At 43.0% G+C, this 19,683-nt stretch overlaps 1 protein-coding gene across 2 annotated transcripts in view; it reads left to right on the plus strand.

Annotated features, from left to right (window-relative positions):
• Positions 1–6,196: 6,196 nt before the first annotated feature.
• LOC121288817 (prostaglandin F2-alpha receptor-like) overlaps positions 6,197–19,683 on the plus strand; it is a 33,750-nt gene continuing 20,263 nt past the window's right edge. For both annotated transcript variants that reach the window (XM_041207564.1, XM_041207563.1), the window contains exons 1-2: positions 6,197–6,273; positions 7,897–8,764. In XM_041207564.1, the coding sequence (XP_041063498.1) occupies positions 7,970–8,764 (795 nt within the window). In that variant the 5' untranslated portion in view covers positions 6,197–6,273; positions 7,897–7,969. The remainder of the gene's footprint in view (positions 6,274–7,896; positions 8,765–19,683) is intronic.

The following is a 19,683-nucleotide window of genomic DNA, read 5'->3' on the forward strand; positions in this document are numbered from 1 at the left end:
GTTTTTCAAGGGAGTTTCAGATTTGGGCAATTATAAATATAGGGAAATATGGTCCCATTGGCCTTTTCATGATTTCCTTCTTATGCTCTGGCCTTCTGGTTTTTCAGAATTCTATTTCTAAGGAGAAAAGTCCTTTCCTTTTATGAATCCTAAATTTCAAAACAGAATGGAGTTTTAACTTTGTCCAATCCTGTTAGATCCCTTTCTAATTTGCAAACATACAAACTTATGAACTAGGAACAGGAGTAGGCCATTTGGCCCATTCAAGCCTGCTCTGCCATTTAATAAGATCATGGCTGATCTGATGGTGGCCTCAGCTCCACATTCCTGCCTACCCATGATACACTTTGATACCCTTTTTAGTCAAGAAGCTATGTACCTCTGCCTTAAAAATATCCTCATATCCGTCTTAAATTGGAGACCCTTTATTCTGAAACTGTGCCCTCCCATGTTATATTTCCTCCAGAGGAGAAACACCCTTTCAGCATCCACCCTGTCAAGACCCCCAGGATGTTATATGTTCCAATAAGGTCACCTCTCATTCTTCTAAACTTCAGTCTGTCCAACCTTTCCTCATAAGATAAGATTCCCACACTCCCAATCCCAGGTATCAGTCGAGTGAACCTTCTCTGAATTGCCTCTAGCGCATTTATATCCTTTCTTAACCTAGGAGACCAAAACTGTACAGAGCACAGGGTTGGAGTTTAAAAATAGAGAAGTCTTGTTACAACTGTACAGGGTGTTGGTGAGGCCACACCTGGAGTACTATGTACTGTTTTAGTCCCTGCATTTAAGAAAGGATATACTGGCGTTGGAGGCAGTTCAAAAGAGATTCACTAGGCTGATTCCTGGGATGAAAGGATTGACTTATCAAGGATGGCTAAACAGGTTAGGCCTTTATTCATTAGTGTTTAGAAGAATGAGGGGTGATCTTATTGAAACATACAAGATTCTGAGGGGGCTTGACAGGGTAGATGTTGAGAAGATGTTTCCACCAGTGGGGGAATCTCAAACTACAGGGCATGGTATCAGGATAAAGGGACAATGGGGAGGTAGTGGTATTGTCACTGGACTAGTACTCCAGAGACCCAGGGTAATTCTCTGGGGACCTGGGTTCAAATCCCACCATGGCAGATGGTGAAATTTGAATTCAATCAAAAATCTGGAATTAAAAGTCTAATGATGACCATGAATCCATTGTCATAAAATCCCACCTGATTCACTAATGCCCTTTAGGGAAGGAAGTCTGCCTACATATGAATTCAGACCCACAGCAATGTGGTGGACTCTTAATGCCCTCTGTCCTCAAGGGCAAATAGAGATGGGCAATAAATGCCAATCCCATGAACGAATAATAAAAAAACTGAGATGTGAAGGAGTTTCTTCTCTCAGAGGGTAGTGAATGCCTGGAATGCTCTATCCCATACAGCTGTGGAGGCTAGATCAATGAAAGTATTTGAAGAGGAGGTAGATAGATTTTTGAAATATTGGGGAGTTGAGGGCTATGAATAGCTGGCATGAAAGAGGAGTTAAGGCCTGGGGCAGGTCAGCCATGATCTTATTGGGTGGTGGGGTGGGCTTGATAGATCGAATGGCCTATTCCTGCTCCTATTTCTTATGTTCTTATGTACCAGGACAGCTAGATCCCTCTGTATCTCTAGAGCTCTGCAATCTTTTTCCATTTGAACAATATGCTGCTTTTCTATTCTTCATTCCAAAGTGGATAAGTTCACATTTTCTGACATAATACTCCATTTGCCAGATCTTTGCCCACTCACTTGCCCTATCTACATCTCTTTGCTGACTCCTTGGGTGGAATTTTACACCGGCGGGATTTTACGATCCCGCCAAAGTCGATGGACTTTTGACTGGATCGCTGCATTTTACAGTCCCACCCCCCCACCACTACAGGGTTGTAAAACTCCACCGTTTATGTCCTCTGTGCATCTTACTTTCCTACCTATCTTTGAGTCATCAGCAAATTTAGCAGCGATACATTTGGTCCCTTCATCCAAGTCATTGATATAAATTTTGTTGGGGTCCCTGCACTGATTCCTGACGCACTCCACTTGTTACATCTTGCCAACCCAAAAATGACTCATTTATGCCTACTCTATGTTTCTTGTTTGCTAACCAATCTTCTGACCAAGCTAATATGTTACCCCGAATGCCATGAGGTCTTATTTTGCATATTAACCTTTGATGTGGCATCTTGTCTGGAAATCTAAGTGTAGCACATCCACAGGTTCCCCTTTATCCACATTGTTTGTTACTTCCTCAAAGAACTCCAATAAATTGGTCAAACATGATTCCCCCTTCATAAAACCATATTGATTTTGCCTTATTACATTCAGATTTTCTAAGTGCCTAGCTATAACCTCCACAATAATAGATTCCAACATTTTCCCTATGACAGATGTTAAGCTAACTGGCTGGTAGCTTCCTGCTTTCTGTCTCTCTTTCCTATTTTGAATTGAGGAGTGATATTCACTATTTTCCAATCTATTGGCACCTTTTCAGGATATAGGGTATTTTACAAAATTAAGACCAATGCATCTACTATCTCAGCAGCTATTTATTTTAAGACTCTGGGATGAAGTCCATCAGGACTTTGGGACTTGTCATTTTTTAAGTACCCTTTCCCTGATGATTGTAAATGTTTTAAGCTCCTTCCTCCCTTTCACCTCCTGATTCACAATTATTTCTACGATGTTATTGTATCTTTTACTCTGAAGACAGACACCAAATATGGGTTCAATTCATCTGCCTTATTTTCCATTATTAATTACCCAGACTCACTTTCAAGAGGACCAATGCTCACTTTACTTACTCTTTTCCTCTTTAAATGCCTGTAGAAACTCTTACTATCTGTTTTTATATTTCTAGCTAAGTTTCTCTCATACTCTAATTTCTCTTTCTCTATTAATCTTTAAGTCATTCTTTGCTGCTCTTTATATTCTGCCCTTTCTTCTGTCCTGCCACTCATCTTTGCAGAGTTATATGCTGAGATAATTGCTTTTATTTAAAACACTAGTCTTAGATTCACCCTTCTCTCCCTCAAACTGAATGTCAAATTCGATCATATTATGTTCACTGCTGCCTGGGGTGCCTTCACTCTGAGGTTATTAATTAATCCTGTCTCATTGCCAATATCAGATCTAGCATAGCCTGCTCTCTGGTTGGTGCTGAAACATGTTGCTCCAAGAAACTATCCTGAAACCACTCTATGAATTCATCATCCAGGCTGCCTTTGCCAATATTATTTGTTCAATCTATATGTAGATTAAAATCACCATGATTATCTTTGTACCTTTCTCACAAGCCCCATTATTTCATCCTGTATACCATGTCCTACAGCATGGTTACTGTTAGAGGTCCATAAAGCACTTCCATAAGTGACTTCTTACCTTTACTATTTCTCACCTCTATCCAAACTGATTCTATACCTTAATCTCCAGAGCTAAGGTATTTATTGTACCAAGTTATACTTAATTAACAGAGCTACCCCTCCACCTTTTTCTAGCTTCTTCTCCTTCCTAAATGTCATGTACTCTTGAATATTCAGGTCCCAGTCTTTGTCATCTTGTAGCCATGTGCCTATAATGGCTATCAGATCATACATATTCTGATTTGAGTTGCCAATTCATCTGCTTTATTATGAATGCTACGTGCATTCAGATAGAGTCTTTCATTCTGTCTTTTTACTATTTTTGTAACTTCAAGCCTTATCTGCTAGTGTACTCTTAACTTTGTACACTTTGTCCCTTCCAGCCACACTCTGATTATCATTTCCCTATACCTTGCTCTCTTGTCTTGTCTTCCCTCATCCCCGTTATTTAGTTTAAAGACCTCTCTACTGCCCTTCAGTATGATCACTATATGGTCACTAGGACGAGCTTAGATGCTTCCTGGCTGCCCAAAGACTGCTAACTATTTCTGGATCATTACTCATAACCAAATCAAGTTTAGCCTGTTCCTTTGTTGGGTTGAAGGTAGTGTGGGTTTAATGCATTGAACTTTTGTTCTTATACTACTTGTTCTTTCCCAGTCTAAGTAAAAATTTCCTACTTTTTTCTTGTGGGCTTGATGTGCATGTAATCCTCTGTTAAAATCATCACATATAAGATACTGAGGGGACTCAAGTCCATGTGGTGTAGGTACACCCACAGTGCTGTTAGGGAGGGAGTTCCAGGATTTTGACCCAGCGAAAGTGAAGGAACGGCGATATATTTCCAAGACAAGATGGTGAGTGGCTTGGAGGGGAACTTGCAGTTATGAGTGCGAGGTGTGTGTGTGTGTATGTGTGTGTTTGTGTGTTTGTTTGCATGTGTGTAGTGGTTGTGGGGGGGGCAGTGGTGGGGGAAGGGGGGTGGTTGGGGGGCGGGTGGGGTAGTGGTGGATGTGGGGGCTGGTGTTCTGCAGGGTGGGAAGTGTTAATTCCAGTGGGAGGAAGCTCCTGTGGAATACAAACACTGGCCTAGAGCAGTTGAGCTGAATGGATTGGTATCTGCTGTAGATCCTATTTCATCGATCATCTAGCAGCCCCAGTAATTTGCCCATTACCTCTAGAATCTGCTGACACTGCTACATGGCAATCTATTCCACACATTTACCCCCAACTTTAGCGAGCTTTGAGATGTGAATCAACGACATGCAGTTTATTTACATTTTTTCCACCTCAGATGGGTTGCCTGCACTATATACACCAAAGGAATGATTTGAGCACATAATCAATGGCTGGGAGATCTTGTGGTATAGTGGGTAGTGTCCCTAAGGTCAGAAACTCTGGGTTCAAGTCCCACCCCAGGACTTGATGGCCACAGAAAGTGCATTCATAATACAATGAAACATGTTGATTATTGCAGCAATTATAGTTTTATTTAGTGTAATGTACCTTTAAGAATAATTTGTGTTAGGAAAGATTACATGTTCTGTAGTAATAGGAGAGTAGTGTGGGTTACGTCAGCAGTCAGTGTAGAGATAGAGTTGGAGTTGAAAGCACATGTGTAGTTGCTGCTGAGTATATTGTAAATAAACTAAGTGTTTCCACTTAGAAAGTTGTCTGCAGTTCAACTCTATTACTTAGAGTACAACTCAGCCACCTTACAACAATTATCGACCTGCAAGTCCTTCCATGATGCACCCAACGGCAGCCAGTAAGAGGAGAGATTCCTGGCCAGTCATATGATCAAAAGAACATTGGAGCCTCTGCCATCGCTATTCAAAGGCATGTTCTCACAGCAACTCAGACTCTTTGAAAGGCTGGATGGCTGGTGTGGACCAGATTAGTGCCAACAGCACAGGGTTCGATCCCTGTCCTGGCTGGGATGGATTTGGGGCCTGCCTCCTTGCCCTATCTGTGGTGGAAGTCCTGACGTTGTAGGTCAGACCTGCCTTCATTCAGAGTACTGAAGAAGAATCAAGGACTGACACTCCTGCAAATGTGATGTGAGAAAAAACTTTCTCACACAATGAATGGTTCGAGTCTGGAATGCACTGCCTAGAAGTGTGGTGGATGCAGTTTCAATCGAGGCATTCAAGAGGGCACTAGATGATTATTTGACTAGAAACAATGTGCAGGGGTACGGGGAAAAGCCGGGGTAATGGCACCGGGTCATAACTTATTTGGAGAACCAGTGCAGACATGAAGGGCTGAATGGCCTCCTTCTGTAAGTCTGTGATTCAGTGCCTCACGTCCTGAGGGAGTCCTGTACTGTTGGACATGCCGCCTTTCAGACGAGGAGCTAAATTGAGACCCCCATCTACCCTCTCAGGTGGACGTCGAAGATCCCAGGCCCTTGCTATTTTGGAGACACTGAGAGGAGTTTTCCTGGTGTCCCGGCCAACGTTTAATCCCTCAACCAACATCAGGAAAAAGGGTTATCTGGTGATTTACCACACTGCTGTTTGTGGGATCTTGCTGTGCAGGCATTAACTGGAGGCGAGGAAGTCTTCAGCTGATGACGGTTGTGGGGCAGGCTTGCTGGAATCTTCAGTCTTTCACAGTCCTTCACGGGCAGGGCAAGCATTAGAAGTAAATCTTTGTTCTCTCTGTACTCCTACCCAATGTGGCTGGCTCATAGAAGTGGTGGAGAGAGAGAGAGAGCCGTCGCCAAGGTAACGGGGCGGTCCATACAAATTGTTGGCTCCAGTGTTTGGGCACATCCTACACATGAAAACCAGAGAGGCTGGATGACAGGTTTTGTTCTGTTCACGCTCAGGGAGCAGTTCCAGCGTCTGGGATGCCGCTGTCAGGAAGCGTGGTCTGCAAAAGTAAGTCTTTTTAAAAAAAAAAATTGTTGCTGTTGTTGTTTGTTGTACAAGTTTTAAAAAGTATGAAACATGGGTGTTTTTAAAAAAAATCACGCGGCGCCTCCAGAAACACTAATATGAACAGAGTGAGAATAAGGCTTGAAAGACGGGATTGCCGAATCAGTTAAATTAGCTTTAGGAGAGCAGTTTGTGTAGGAAATAGAATTGAAGTACGTGAATGTCTTTCAGTTCCGATTGAACCTTGAATGCCATCTGTTTTAAAACGGATATTCTGGTTAAAATGCATAGAAATTACCTTTACTGATGTCCTATTGCACCGGGGCAGTCTGTGTGGACGTGTCTCTGACTTTTCAGGCTTGTGCCAGAGGGAATCTCCCGGGAGTCACACCGAGGGCTGAGAGAATACCGTCCAAACCAGTTGAAAACATATACACATAGAAACACACACACATACATAGAAACACACACATACATAGAAAAACACACACAGAAATACATACACATTCATAGAAACACACATATAAACACACACAGCAACACACACATAGGAACACACACACATATAAACACACACACATAGACACACATATAAAGCCACACGTATAAACGCATACACACACACATACACATGCTCACCTACGCAGATAACAACGAGATAACAGAAGATTAAAATAAAACCCTGTTTTTTAAGCGCAAGCATTACCAATGCTCGTCCTGCTTTCTACCCTTAATGTCACCTATTAGCACATTTCTTAGCTAATATCACCACCTTCAACAACTATTTGTCCTTTTGTCTATGATATCTTTTGGCTATCTCCACCTATCACTGGCCCTCTATCCAGCTCCACTTGTCCCACCCCTCCTTAAAACAGCTTAAATTTCACCTCTCTTCCATTTTTCCTTAGTTCTGTTGAAGAGTCATACGGACTCGAAACGTTGACTGTGTTCCTCCCCGCAGATGCTGTCAGACCTGCTGAGTTTTTCCAGGTATTTTTATTTTTGTTTTTGTGTAGCCAATGAGATTGGTCTGGTTCTGCTTCTGAATTCACACCCGCACACAAGCCAAGCCTATTATTAAAACCCCCACAGCCTGTGTTTCTGTTTTTCAAAATAGAAATACTTTCCCCAAATTTCAAAACGAATATTGCACATTTTCCTCTCACCTGCTTGCTTATTTCTTTTATAGCAAATTAGTTTGTTTTATTTATTTTTTTAACTTCAGAATTGATCTTGGACTTATTCCCTTAGCCCGAGGACTCTGTTCGTTCGTATTAATTTTTTTTGGATATAATTATTGCACTGATTGTACGTCTGAGGTAAATACTCTGACATGGATTTCTAGAGGTGATTAAGGTTGCCATTCACATATTCACATATATATGTATCGATATCAATGCTGCATATTCAGTAAGTTTATTTATCAACTTTATTGTGTAGGGGTGAAATTTGACTCGGAGGGAGAAGCAGAACCAACAGTGTTTGCACTTTCACTGGAACTACATATCGTGTGAGGCTGTAAACTGGCGGCAGATGTGATGCCGCTGGTTTACTGTCCCTGCCCAAGTCGAATCTCACTTCCCCTAGGTCCATGGTGAAGATGTTAATGTCTTGTCTCGGTTGCAGACCACCGCGTCGGACGGGAGCTGCAGGATGGATTTTGATAAACTGTCATGAATGGGCCTTTCCCTCCCGCACAATGTCTAACCCCAACACCAGCATCAACTCCACGGAACCGACCTCCATCGCAACCAATGACACTTGTGCCACACAACCGGGAGCAGTTCACATTCCGATTATATTCATGACTATCGGGGTCCTGTCGAATTGCGTCGCCCTCGGGATTCTTGTGAAAACCTACAAAAGGTTCAGGCAGAAATGGAGAGCGTCCTTCCTGCTGTTCGCCAGTGGACTGGTTTTCACAGACTGCTTGGGGCATGTCATCACCGGGGCAATAACAATCAGGGTGTACGCACTGGAGAAAGACTGGGCAAGGATTGACTCCTCAGGGCACCTCTGCCCATTTTTAGGGACCAGCATGGTTTTCTTCGGCCTCTCAGCTTTGTTCCTTGGCAGTGTCATGGCAATCGAGCGGTGCCTGGGCATCACCCAGCCTCTTTTGCATTCTGCCAAGATGACCGCCCAGTGCGCCAAATTTATCTTGAGCGGCACTTGGCTGTTTGCCCTGTGCATCGCTTTGCTGCCCAACCTAGGCCTTGGAAAATATACAGTTCAGTGCACTCAGTCGTGGTGCTTTCTAAAAACAAGCAACATTACATTTGTGACAGAGAGAGGAATTCTGCTGCTATTCTCCTCCTTGGGATTGACTGCCCTTGGCATTTCCTTACTGTGCAATATGATTAGTGGCGTGGCTCTGTTAAGAGCTCGAGTGAGGAGCAAACCCCACAGGCAAGGAAAATCTCACCATGTAGAAATGTTGGTCCAGCTAATGACCATAATGTGCGTCTCCTGTATTTGTTGGGGTCCATTTCTGGTAAGCTATCCCACCTATATTATCTCCTTAAATATCAAATACTTGTTTCCAAATATTTACCATCACTGGTTAACATTTCTGTGTAAAATGTCCTTTCCACTGTGTTAACGCAGTTGGAAACCGTTTTGGCAATGAATCCTGGAAATGGGAATAACAACTGTGCTATAATACTGTGCAGAAGTGAATATGAATTCATAAACCAGTGTAGAACCCAAGGATATTAACTGGTAATTGTATTGTATTTATGCTAATGTTTTATGGCTTGTTTATATGAGCACATGTTGAACTTTAAATTGTTTTAAACAAAAACAGAATTACCTGGAAAAACTCAGCAGGTATGGCAGCATCGGCGGAGAAGAAAAGAGTTGACGTTTCGAGTCCTCATGACCCTTCAACAGAACTGCTGAGTTTTTCCAGGTAATTCTGTTTTTGTTTTGGATTTCCAGCATCCGCAGTTTTTTGTTTTTATCTTTAAATTGTTTTAAATGGCAGGTGTGAAATTCATAATTAGCAAAGTAAATTCACTGTTCTTATCTTCAAATTTAGTTAAACAATTTGGCATAATGTTGTGTTATAGGAAATCATGGAACCATATTTTACATATCATCACATCACCATGTCCACAATATTACAAGTCCAGATTGTCTCTATAAAGCAATTCATACATTTAGGACACATGAATGCAGGAACAACAATAAAGTTGCTGTGACAGAAAGACTGCAGTTTCTTGGCCGTAGACAAAAATTAATTCAAATAGCTCAATAATTCAATTCACTGTCTGAGCACAGGGAAATGACCTTTTTTTAATTCGATCATGGGACATGGGTATCACTGGCAAGGCCAGCAGTTGTTGCCCATCCCTAATTGCCCTTGAACTGAATGGCTTGCTAGGCCATTTCAGAGGGCAGTTAAAAGTCAATCACATTGCTGTGGGTCTGGAGTCACATGTAGGCTGGGTAAGGGTGGCAAATTTCCTCCACTAAAGGACATTAATGAACCAGATGGGGTTTTACAACAATTGATGATGGCTGTCACGGTCACCATTACTGAGATTAGCTTTATATTCTCGAGTTATTGAATTCAAACTCCACCAGCTGCCATGGTGGGATTTGAACCCATGTCCACAGAGCATTAGTGCAGGTCTCTGGATCATTAGTCCAGTGACATTACCACCACATCACTGTCTCCCCTTAAAGTGACCAAATTATAAGGAGCATCCATTCCCTCAATTGTCTACTTCCTTAAATATCGCTCCAGTTTGCATGCAACTGCCCCCACTGACTCTCCAGGACAGTCTATATCACTTGATTATGAAATTTCACCTAAACCCTCTGTCCTTCTTTTATCTTCTGCACATGAATCCATGCCTTGGTTCTTTGGTTTGTGCCAATCTTCAACATGCTTTCAGGGTTCAGGCTTATTAATTCCAAAACAGTCTTGTTATCTTCAATAACATGCTTCTTGAGCTTTCTTTTCCTCAGCTGTACATGTGCCTGCAGTAGTAGTGTGTATGTGTGTATATATATATATATACGTACCTATATAATATATATATATATAGTACATATAAAAAAATTGAAGCATCTCTTTATTATATGAAAGTTATTTGAAGGAATCACAGCAACAATAACTTGTGTATGTCCTGAAAGACTTCTTTTCATCAAATTGTTTATGATGTACTGACATGTGGAACAAATGAAGCAAAACAATGATTCCTGGACTGATTTGCTTTTACTTAAAAATTAGCAAGAGACTACAGTTAAACATTTGTCACACAGTAATCCTAGGTCATACGTACAAATGCACGGATCTGCTCTTTTACTTTAAGCTCAGGTGGCTGTTAGCAAAAACCTCATGCATGCGGACAACACCAATTGATCAGTTTAACAATGACTTGATGTAGCTCTCTGACTGGCAAATGAACAAGTTTCTTTTCTGAATGCAGTAGCGAATGCCTTTTTAAATACACCTTCTGCAACTTTTTCCCAGGAATCGGCCTGGATGTTATATTGACAGGGCCTTACTTTTTGTTAAAATGATTCATTCTCAGGATGTCAGCGTCAATGGCAACTCTGGCCTTTATTGCCCATTCCATGTTGCCCTGGGAAGGTAGTGTTAGGCCTTCTTCATGAATCAGAGGCAGCGATTAGTAGAGTTCGGCTGGCAGTTAAGAGTCAACCACATTGGCTTGGGACTGGGGTCACATATTGACCCAGATTGGGTGAAGACTCAAGCTTCCTTCCCTTAAAGAACATTAAAGAATCAGTTAAGATTTTATAAAAGTCCCTCAGCTTCATGGTCACTTTTGTTTTTACCAGCTTGTTATTTCTAGGTTTTTTTTTAAAACTGTATTGAAATTCTCAACCTGCCATGGTGGGATTAAAAGTCATACCCTCTAGGGTTATTAGTTCAGGCCTCTGGGGTACTAGTACCATAATATAACTCTACACTAGGGTAGTCTCACCTAACCTTCATGTGCAAGGAAGTCGTCAGCATGCTTTCTATGGTCTTCTGTCTCTAGGGGGTGGAACCAGAACTAGAGGCCATTAATATAAGTCACAATAGTCAATATTAAATCAGATAAGGAATTCAGGAGCAATTTCTTTACCCAGAACTTCATTCCCTAGCCACTAACTCCATGGAAACTGTCTGAGACAAAGCCAGGCTGTTTGCAACATTGATGTCATGCTTGATGTGAGATAAGATACCGACTAAATATTCATGCCATCGCCAAAACTATGTGTGCGCCCACACACCCAGTGTGATATTCTGCCCCAAATGTGATATTCCATTTACCTGGGTTAAAGTTGGGCTGTGTGCTCTCGCTTGCCTTTCTGAGGTGTGTGCTACAACTACAACAGCTTACATTTATATAATGCCTTTAATATAATAAAACCTCCCAAGGCACTTCACAGAAGCATTATAAAACAAAATCTGATCTGAGACCCATAACCAAAAATTTGGTTAAATCAGTAGGTTGTAAGGAGTGCTTTAAAGGAGGAATGTGGGATAGAGAGATGGAGAGGTGCCGGGAGGGAATTACAGGGTGTCTGTTGGGATGCAATTTCTGTAGCCAAAGAGTGGTGAGAAAGTAGAACTCATTACAAGAAGTAGTTAATGTGTTTAGCATAGATGTATTTAAGGGGAAGTGAGATAAGTACAGGAAGGGGACAGGAATAGAAGGATACATTGATAGGGTTAGGTAAAGAGGATGGGAGAAGGCTTTTGTGGAATTTTAACACTAGCATGGACCAGATGGGCTGAATGGCCTGTTCCTGTACTGTATATTCTTTATAAAAATTGATTGGACTGAAAACCATTGGTATCTTGCCTGTGCTTCATCAACATATATGACTATGTCAACCTGATTCAGGTAAAAGTATAAAAGTAAGATAGAAGTATAGGTTCTACATAAAATTTGGGTCCCTTGGCAGCTGCTTCACTCTTGCTAGTGGTTTTGACAATCTCTCTCTACTGAACCAAGGAGTTTAAAGACTAGCTAGATGCAGGGGTTTGAGTTGCAGTCCCACCGTTTCGATCCCTCATATATCTGTTGCAACACAATAAACTTTGGCCACCAAGTACAGGACTTCTTCAAAACTCTGCAGTGAATACTGGCTTTTGTCAGAGTTGAATCACTTGCCCTGGTTTCAAAAAGAAACACAGAAGCCATACTAATTCTCAAAATACAGCAGCCTAAAAAATTGTTTTCTTTTGCACTGTGGTATTTTTGGCTTTGGGATGCAAATTTATCTTAATTGTGTTTGTGCCTTCATTACAATAGGGACTGAGGAATTTCAAAGAAAGAAGTTGCATTTATATAGCACCAGCTTTCATAGTACTCCAAAATGTTTTACGATCATTGAAGTGCTTTTGAAGTGTTTCCACTGTTGTAATGCAGGAAATGTGCCAATGCATTGAAAAATCTCACATAGGAGATAGGAGGAAGAATAGGCCATTCGGCCCATTGAGCTTGCTCCGCCATTCAAACAGATCATAGCTGATCATCTACCTCTACGTTATATTTCTCCCACTGTCTGCATATCTTTTGATGTCTATCGATCTCTGTATTGAATATGCAAATTGAGCCTCCACAGCCCTCTGGGGTAGAGAATTCCAAAGATTCATCATCCTGTGAGTGAAGAAATTCCTCCTCACCTCTGTCTTAAATGGCCTACCCCTAATTCTGAAATTATGTCTCCTGCTTTTGGACTTACCAGTCGTGATAAACAACCTATCTGCATCTACCCTGTCATGCCCTGTAAGAATTTTGTAAGTTTCAATGAGATCACCTCTCATTCTTCGAAATTCTAGCCCAGTTTCCTTAATCTCTCCTCATAAGACAATCCAGCCATCACAGGGATCAACCTGGTGAAACTCTGTTGCACTGACTCTATGGCAAGTATATCCTTCCCTAGGTAAGGAGACCAAAACTGTACACAATACTCCAGGTATGGTCTCACCAAGGCTCTATACAGTTGCAGCAAGACATCTTTACTCCTGTCACTCAAATCCCTTCACGATGAAGGCCAACATATCATTTGCCTTCCTATTTGTTTGCTGCACCTGCTTGCTAGCTTTTAGTGATTCATGAACGAGGACACCCAGGCCCCTTTGGATATCAACACTTCCCAACCTCTCACTATTTAAGAAAGACTCTGTCTTTCTGTTTTTTCTACCAAAGTGAATAATTTCACACTTATTCACTTTATATTCCATCTGCCATGATCTTGCCCATTCAAATAGCCTCTCTAAATCTCCTTGAAGCCACCTTCCTTCCCCCTCACAACACACATTCCCACCTTGTTTTGTGTCATTAACAAATTTGGGAATATTACAATTGGTCCCAACATCCAAATGATTTATACATGAAGAGGTGAGGGTGCTGCTGCTGAGCCTTGGCTGTCAGGCATGTCAATGGCCTCATCATTAACATCACACAAGATCGGTTCTTCAGCCTACACTACATTACAAAGCTTAATGTGGCTAGATATCTGTGCTTTCTTTTATGGGATGTGAGCATCTGGCTAGTCCAGCATTTATTGCCTATCCATAAACACCCTTGAGAAGGTGGTGGTGAGCTGCCTTCTTGAACCGCTGCAGTCTACGTTGTGTAGGTACAGCCACAGTGCTGTTTGGGTGGGAGTTCCAAGATTTTGATCCAGTGACAATGAAGGAACGGCAATATATTTCCAAGTCAGGATGGTGAGTGGCTTGAAGGGGAGCTTCCAGGTGTGGTGTTTCCACCTACCTGCTGCTCTTATCCTTCTGGATAGTAGAGGTCATGGGTTTGGAAGGTACTGTCAAAGGACCCTTGGTGAATTGCTGCGCTGAATCTTGTATATGGTACACACTGCTGCAACTATGTGTCGCTGGTGGAGGGAGTGAATGCTGAAGGTGGTGGATGGGGTGCCAATCAAGTGGGCTGCCTTATCCTGGATGGTGTCGAGCTTCTTGAATGTTGTGGAACTGTACTCATTCAGGCAAATGGGCAGTATTCCATCACATTCCTGACTTGTGCCTTGTGGGTGGTGGACAGGCTTTGGGGAGTTGGGAGGTGAGTTGCTTGCTGCAGAATTCCCAGCCTCTGACCTGACCTGTAGCCACAGTATTTATATGGCTGGTTCAGTTCAGTTTCTGGTCAATGTAACCCCCAGGATGTTGATAGTGGGGGATTCAGTGATGGTAATGCCATTGAATGCTAAGTGGAGATGGTTAGATTCTATCTTGTTTGAGATGATCATTTCCTGGCATTTGTGCGACGCAAATGTTACTTGTCAATTATCAGCCCGAGCTTGAATCTTGTCCAGGTCTTGCTGTATTTGGACAAAGAATGCTTCAGTATATGAGAAGTCACTAATGTTACTGAACATTGTTCAATCATCAGCGAACATGCCCTCCCTTCCAACCTTATGATGGAGGGAAGGTTATTGATGAAGCAGCTGATGGTAGTTGGACCTAGGACACAACCCTGAGGAACTCCTGCAAGGGCTGAAGTTATTGGCCTCCAACAAGCACATCCATCTTCCTTTGTGCTAGTTATGACTCCAGCCAGTGGAGAGTTTTGCTAGGGGTCTTTAATGCCACACTCAGTTAACTTGCTGTCAAATGTGGTCAATCTCACATCACCTCTTGAGTTCAACTCTTTTGTCCAAGTTTGGGCTAAGGCTGTAATGAGGTCAGGAGCCAAGTGGCACTGGCAGAACCCAAACTGAGCATTGGTGAGTAGATCATTACTGCGTAAGTGGCACTTGATAACACTGTCTATGATGCCCACCATCACGTCACTGATGATTGACAGCAGTCATGATTGATGATTGACAATGGAATGGTAATCGGCTGGATTGGATTATTTCCTGCTTTTGATTCTGCTTTTTCACAGGACATATCAGAACAATTTTCCACATTGCTTCATAGATACCTGTGTTGTAGCTGTACTGGTACAGTTTGGCTAGAGGCACGGTTAGTCCTAGAGTGAGAGTCCTCAGCACTACAGCCAGGATGTTGGGCAGAATTGTCCCAAGTACTGTAGTGGGCGGGATAGAGGACATTTTACCCGCCGGCTGCAATAGCGGGTTTTTGCGCCGCACCATTCCAATCCCGGCGCGTCACTGCTCGTTAATATTACATTCCCGAGAAACACATCGGGTTACTGGTGGGTTGGCCTCTGACTCACCTGCCCCACCATCACATCAGCCCTTCAGTAATTGGGTGCCATATTTAAAGGGTTGATGGTAATGGTAAAGTGGGGGATATGCCGGGCCATGAGGTTACAGATTATCATTGAATGCAATTTTTAAAAATTCTTTAATGTTATGTTGGTGTTACTGGCAAGACCAACATTTGTTGTCCATTCCTTGAACTGAGTGGCTTACTGAGCTATGTCAGAGGGCAGTTAGAAGCCAACCATTGCTGTGGGTCTGAAATCACATGTAAGTCAGCTGTCTTTTTGCATACAGCAAGGCCCCACAAACATGCAATGTGATAATGACCAGCTAGTCTTTATTTGTGATGTTGGTTGAGGGATAAATATTGGCCAGGTACCAGGGATAACCTGTTCTTCTTAGAAATAGTGCCAAGGAATCTTTTGCATCATGTGAGAGGGCCTTGGGCAGTGAGGAGGGAGAAGGTACTGTCCAAAGGCTCAAACACTCCTTTCCGGTGAAGCAGCGCTTCACTTGCACCTCCTTCAATTTGGCCTACTGCATTCACTGCTCCCAGTGTGGTCTCTTCCACACTGGGGAGACCAAATGCAGACTGGGTGACCGCTTTGCAGAACATCTTTGGTCTGTCGGCAAGCATGACCCAGACCTCCCTGTCGCTTGCCATTTTAACACTCCACCCTGCTCTCTTGCCCACATGTCTGTCCTTGGCTTGCTGCAATGTTCCAGTGAAGCCCAACGCAAACTGGAGGAACAGCACCTCATCTTCCGACTAGGCACTTTACAGCCTTCTGGACGTAACATTGAGCTCAACAACATCAGGCTATGGACTCTCTCTCCTTTGTATCCACCCCTTTTTGAACCCTTTTTTAAAAATGTATTTTTATTTTTTATTTACTTATCTTCATTTTTATTCATTTATTCATTGTTTTGTCCCTTTTTATTCCTCCCCCCTTTTTAATCCTTTTTTAATCCTATAATAATAAAACTGTATAAAATTAGCAGTTGTTCAATTAACCACACAACAGGTCTTTTTACTCAAACTTTTGAGATGCATTTTTTAGGAGTTAAAGAGGAGTGAACTGGGATTCAGCCCAATTATTTTCTGTAACTTGGCAACACTTTATCATATGTTTATCTTGACATTATTTAATATGTCACATTGAAGAGATGTATGCACACTTTAGAGAAATGTAGATCTATAAAAGGCTTCTGAGTTGTTTTATTCAGCTTATTTTGTTTGATAGCATCAGTTCTTGTGTGCTTGCTCATTAGGATATCTGCCTAAGGTCTGATGGAATATGGCTCATGCCATATTTAGGAGTCCCCATATAAAGCCACGGAAAAAAGAAATAAATTGCATTTAGATAGCATCTTTCACAATCTCGTAACATACTAAAGTACTTTATAGCCAATGAAGTGCTTTTTAAGTGCAGTCGCTGTGTTAATTTAGGAAAGGCAGCAGCCAAATTGCACTAAGCATGTTGTAGCAAACAGCAAACGACCAGATGATCTCTTTTAGTGGTGTTGGTTAAGGGATGGATGCTGGCCAGAACACCAGGTGATCTCCCCTGCTCTTCATCCAATAGTGCCACGGGATCATTTATATCCACATGACAGGGTAAACAGGGGGCTCAATTTAATACAATCCTCTGACAGCACAGAACTCCCTCAGTACCTCCATAAATCCTTCCTCGTGAATCATATTGAGGTTCCTCTGTAAGGTCAATGATAATGTGTCATTAACCAACTGGCAAACTCTGCAAATTCCTGGACATTTATTCACCACTCATGCACATGTTCAGGGAAATGGAATTAGGATCAACAGTTCAAGTTGAAGATCTAGTCTTGGCACAGGACCCCGACGGGCCAAACATTCCTCCTGTGGTGAAATTTTTGTAGTTCTGTGAATTTAATGAGCCCCCATTGTACCTCAGATCCCTGTAGAAATTAAAGTCAGGATTCCAGTCATGGACACAGGTGGCAACTGAGTTAAAAAGAAACTGGCTGTAAACTGGTCATCTGGAACAGTAGTGAAACAGCACTCATAAATTGCTGAGAGTTTTGTTGGATAGTGCTCCTGTGAGGGGTCGATGTTTACATTAAAGTCGCTGCCTAAATGTAAGCTGTTGTTGTTGCCCCTAATAAAAATCAACGCCCCGAGGTTACTTTGAGAAGTAAATGTCGACAGATGCCCCAGGAGGCAGGCAATCTGCATCGTTACATAAACAGAAGCAGAAAAGCTCCAAGCCTGAGCTGAAAACAGAAAAAGCTGTAAATATTCGGTGGGCTTATCAGCGTCAGGAAGAAGGGTTAATGTCCTTGGCGTAGATGCTTTGTCAGAAATTGAAAGGCGAAGGACGGATTTCTGCAGGATTCTAGAGAAAATAGCCAGTCCCTCTATTTCTGACTCACTGCTCTTTGGCAGAGAGCATACATATTGCAATATATAGGGTCATGTCAACTTATAGCAATTATTATAAGGCCTATTAATCCAGCAAATCTCTCCATGACTAACACCATTATCAAATAGTTGGCTGATTAGATGGACACTGTTTACAGTGAAGGTGTCCAATTTACTGTAAGCCAAGGGAAGAAGGGAGCCTGCTGTCAACTTATCACCGTGATTCAAACCAGACACTATTTCAAAGTCATGCATCAAAAGGATAGAGACATTGAGTTGACAAGAAGGTGATGTTGTATTTTTAAACTGAACCTCACAAATAAAAGACTTTCGGGGAGGCGGACCAGCTGTCAAATTGTGGCTTGTACTTTCAATACATGAATGTGGACAGCTTCCATGGGAGGCTTTGGCTGCGGTGGGGTGGGAGCGGGGGGGGGGCGGGGGGGGTTGCAGGGTGTGGGAGCAGAGGTCACGGTAACCTGGAGAGTACTGTTTGGGCTCCACCGCTAACTCTGTTCCTTAGCCACCAACTGTACTCCTCTCCTTGGCCACTATCTGAGGCTGAACCAGGCTGTTTGTGACGTTGACGTGCAATTTGACTTGGAGCTGAGATTTAAAAAATTCTTTCACGGGATGTGGGCTTCGCTGGCTGGGCCAGCATTTATTGCCCGCCCATAATTGCCCTTGAGAAGGTGGCGGTGAGAGCTGCCTTCTCGAACCGCTGCAGTCCATGTGGTGTAGGTACACCCACAGTGCTGTTAGGAAGGGAGTTCCAGGATTTTGACCCAGCAATAGTGAAGGAACGGAGGTATATTTCCAAATCAGGATGGTGAGTGACTTGGAGGGGAACTTGCAGGTGGTGGGGATTCCAACTCTATCCTTTGCATCAACCACCTACTTCCACCACCAGAACACCCCCTGTCTCTGCCCCTGCCTCAGCTCATCCCCTGCTGAAGTCCTCACCCATGGCTTTGTATCTTTTAGACTCAACTATTCCAACGCTTTCCTGGCTGACCTTCTTACTTTCTGTAAAATTGAGCTTATTCAAAACCCAGTTGCCTACATCCTAACCTGTGCCAAGTCCTGTTCATCCATGGCCCTAGTGCTCAGCGACCTATTTTTAAAAATTCTTTCACAGGATGTGGGTGTTGCTGGCTGGGCCAGCATTTATTGTGTGTAGCTTGGAGGGGAACATGCAGATAGTGGGGTTCCCATTGCATCTGCTGCCCTTGTCCTTCCAGGTGGTAGAGGTCATGGGCTTTTAAGGTGCTGTTGAAGGAGCTTTGGTAAGTTGGTGGAATTAGTCCAACGTTTGCCTCAATTTTAACATTCTTAGTTTTCATTTTTGTTTACAAATAACTTCATGGCCATGCACACCATCAACACCCCTCCTCCCCCCATCCTCGACCCACACCCGCCCACCCACACTCATCCATTCACATCCATCCACCCACGCACACCCACACACACACCCACACACCCACACACACACCCGCACCCTCACACACCCACACACACACACCCACACACCCATACACACTCACACACATATGCACACCCACACACACACACACACACACATACCCACACACACACACACACACACACACACACACACACCCACACACACACACCCACCCACCCACACACACACCCACACACACACCGGGCAGGATTATCAGGTTGTTGGGCAGGCCCAGGAGCAACCAGGAGACGATCCACATCCTGCAATTGACTCCCGACCGCCATTTCACGCTGCCTAGCCAATTATTGACCAGCCGGCATGAAAGGCACACTGAGAAGCTCACCGCTGCCGGGGTGGGGGGCAGGAGGAGGGCAAGCTGGGGGTGGGG

This window comes from Carcharodon carcharias, chromosome 16, assembly GCF_017639515.1.
Source record: "Carcharodon carcharias isolate sCarCar2 chromosome 16, sCarCar2.pri, whole genome shotgun sequence".
Classification (NCBI taxonomy): domain Eukaryota; kingdom Metazoa; phylum Chordata; class Chondrichthyes; order Lamniformes; family Lamnidae; genus Carcharodon; species Carcharodon carcharias.